Here is a 2,731-nt window from a genome sequence, read left to right on the forward strand (position 1 = left end):
CAAACTCCTCCCTGCAGATAGATAATTGCTTGGATTTCCTAATATTGGACATATCATCAATAAACTATTATCATGGCGTTAGAGGTGATCACGGTGATAGCGGAGATAGCGGGAATAACATAGCCCGTATGATATGGTATTCAGCCCTACCGGGGGTAATACCATTGTAGACAGTAAATTAGGAAGCCTGCATTGTTCGTTTCCTTTGTGCCTGATTCTGAATATTTAGGCTGCGTGAAAGATCCACAAGGGGTGCTTTGGGTGTTCCGCAGCATAAGGATTCATATACATAGAGGGAAAATACCTCATTGCCTTAGAACATGATATATGTTGATCTTCATATTCATTTCTGTATCGCGTTCTAGCTAACGATTGAAAATGACTGAAAAACTAAGCATACTCCTTGGTACTACTATTCATCTATAAGGTACTCGTGTCGGCACAGGGAATATCAGTACAAGGCAATCCATTAGACTGGCACAACAATCTTGGTGCCACTAACACCACCCTTCAGCTTGTCCAACGCTGCGTTCAATCCGCCCAGACCGCCAGCCTCAACCTGGATAGTGGGACTGGGGATTACTTCACCCGACTGCAGACCGGTCTTTAACCACCCATGGAAGACCTCGTTGATGTGCTTGCTCCTCGCAGCCTCGTCCATGGATGGGAGATTGAAAGTGATCTGTTTGTTGTCGAGGGTCGGGTGGCCTTCTGGGAGAAGGGGCGAGTGTGCAACCCTGGCGTGAGCATCGCCCTTGGTCTCCTTGAGGATGTCCAACGTCGGCTGCAGAGCTCCATCAACAACGCAGTGTGCAGTGTGCAGCTTGACACCGTCCTTCCTCACGGCGGCAACAATCTGGGCGACCACGTCGCTTGCCCTGTAATCGAAAACCGCATGGGCCCCGAGCTTCCTAACCAGGTGGTGGTGCTTAGGACTGGCGGTGGCGTAGACAGTGAAGCCGAGTGTCTTGGCGGATTGAACAGCAAACGTGCCGACGCTGCTCGATGCGCCCCAGATGAGCACCGCTTGTTTGTCCGCGGGAGTGTACCTGGTGTCGAGCGGGATGCCGATGGTGGTCCAGGCAGTCAGGGCAGTCAAGACAGCCAAGGGGAAGACGGCGCCTTGCGCGAAGGAGAGATGGTCTGGAAGTGGGATGACGGCTTCGGATGGTGCCAAAGCGTACTTCTGGAAGGCGCCGTAGTCGGGGAAGCCGTTCTGGTGGAATGATGAGGCATAGGCGATGACTCGGCTTCCTGGGCCAGGGACCGTGGTGACATCTGAGCCCAGCTTGGCGACAACACCCGCAGCATCGGATCCGATGATCGCGGGGTAGATAGGCACAGCAGGCATGCCGTAGTCCCGCTGGAAATGATTGCAGGGGTTCAAGGCAACAGCTTTGGCTTCGATGAGACTTCGTTGGGGCTGGGCTCGGGGGTGGGACGCTGGCCAAGAGACAGGGGACCACCCTGCTGGGGAAGAATGGCGGCTTCGTGTTGTCGGGTCATGGTGGGTGTTTGACGACTTGATATTGTGTTTGCTTTTGTGGGGGCTTTTGCACTGAAAGACCGTTCAACCTGAGCAGGAGAAGTATGTGGAAGGGGAGAACGATAGAAGGTGAACTGTTGATAACTTAGATAAAGCTAAGAGATACATAACCACGGTAGGTTTATATTTCAGAAGTTGCTTGTGACATACTGCAGATAAAGTCTTTACCATTAAAACCGATATGTCCCTAAAGTCCGGTTTTGGGAGATTTATCTTGTTCTTCCTGTTTAGACGGTACCCTGTGACACCAGGATAGAACCCAAGGAATCAGTATGATTGTCGAATTAGAGGAGTTGATATAATAGTTCTTTTGTGCCCCACAGTCCATGAGTGCTGTTGCTCCGGTGTTAAAGCTAGAGGGCTTTCCATTAAACCCGTATACAGTATAGGAATCTCGGAGACTAAATTTGGCGGTTAGATCCGTGGTGAGTATCCGTGGTTAGTATGGTGGGCTGGGACGAATACGAATGGTGGTTAGCGTCTTTTGAAGTGAGAATCTGCAAAAGCTCACCTTGCGTCGAGGACCTACTAACTGCAGACCGGAGACAGACAATTGCTGGCGCAGGCATAACAGATTGGGCAACCTGTCAGCATCACTCTGCCTTCCCTCACTTAAGAATCCGGTATTTCGGGAAATACTCTTGCCAGTTTGGGACTAATAGTACTTGACATATGTACTGAAATAGTAATTTGGCACTAAAATCTTGATTCTATCTTCCATCCGCTAAGGAATCTAACGAGAGAAAAGCTTTCGCATATCTTCTGTAATTAAATCTTCCGTACTGCCATATATCTCCTTTAACCAGTCTTGCCAGAGCCAATCAACCCAACACTGGAAGTCCTCACGACAATCTGCCCAACGTAGAAGAGGTGATATAAAGGTCCCAGGAAATAGATGTTTTCTCAAATGAGCGGCGTCATCCCTTGTGCGCCCAAAGAGAGCACCGCCGAAGTCGAGGAAGACTACCCTCCGCATGCCGCTTCTTGAAGATGCATCGTCAACCAGGATGATATTTCTCCGCTTGAAGTCCGTGAGTAAGATATCTCTCGCATATACTAGACTTTCGAAATCGATCACCTCCTTTAAGATAAGTTGTCGTTATGAAATATTATAGTCATTTGGGTTGGCATTGAGCATTGATAATCCCGGTATATACTCAAGTAGAATTAGTCGGACGGTACGCC

The 2,731-nt window shown here is 49.4% G+C and overlaps 1 protein-coding gene across 1 annotated transcript; it reads right to left on the reverse strand.

Moving 5' to 3' along the window:
* Positions 1-469: 469 nt before the first annotated feature.
* Positions 470-1,351, reverse strand: ANOM_010757 (zinc-binding alcohol dehydrogenase family protein; the record flags this gene model as incomplete). The annotated part of the gene is made up of 1 exon (XM_015556013.1): positions 470-1,351. One exon carries the CDS (start codon positions 1,349-1,351, stop codon positions 470-472), a length of 882 nt encoding a protein of 293 aa, XP_015402246.1.
* Positions 1,352-2,731: the final 1,380 nt, after the last annotated feature.

This window comes from Aspergillus nomiae (assembly GCF_001204775.2).
Source record: "Aspergillus nomiae NRRL 13137 chromosome Unknown contig00463, whole genome shotgun sequence".
NCBI lineage: Eukaryota > Fungi > Ascomycota > Eurotiomycetes > Eurotiales > Aspergillaceae > Aspergillus > Aspergillus nomiae.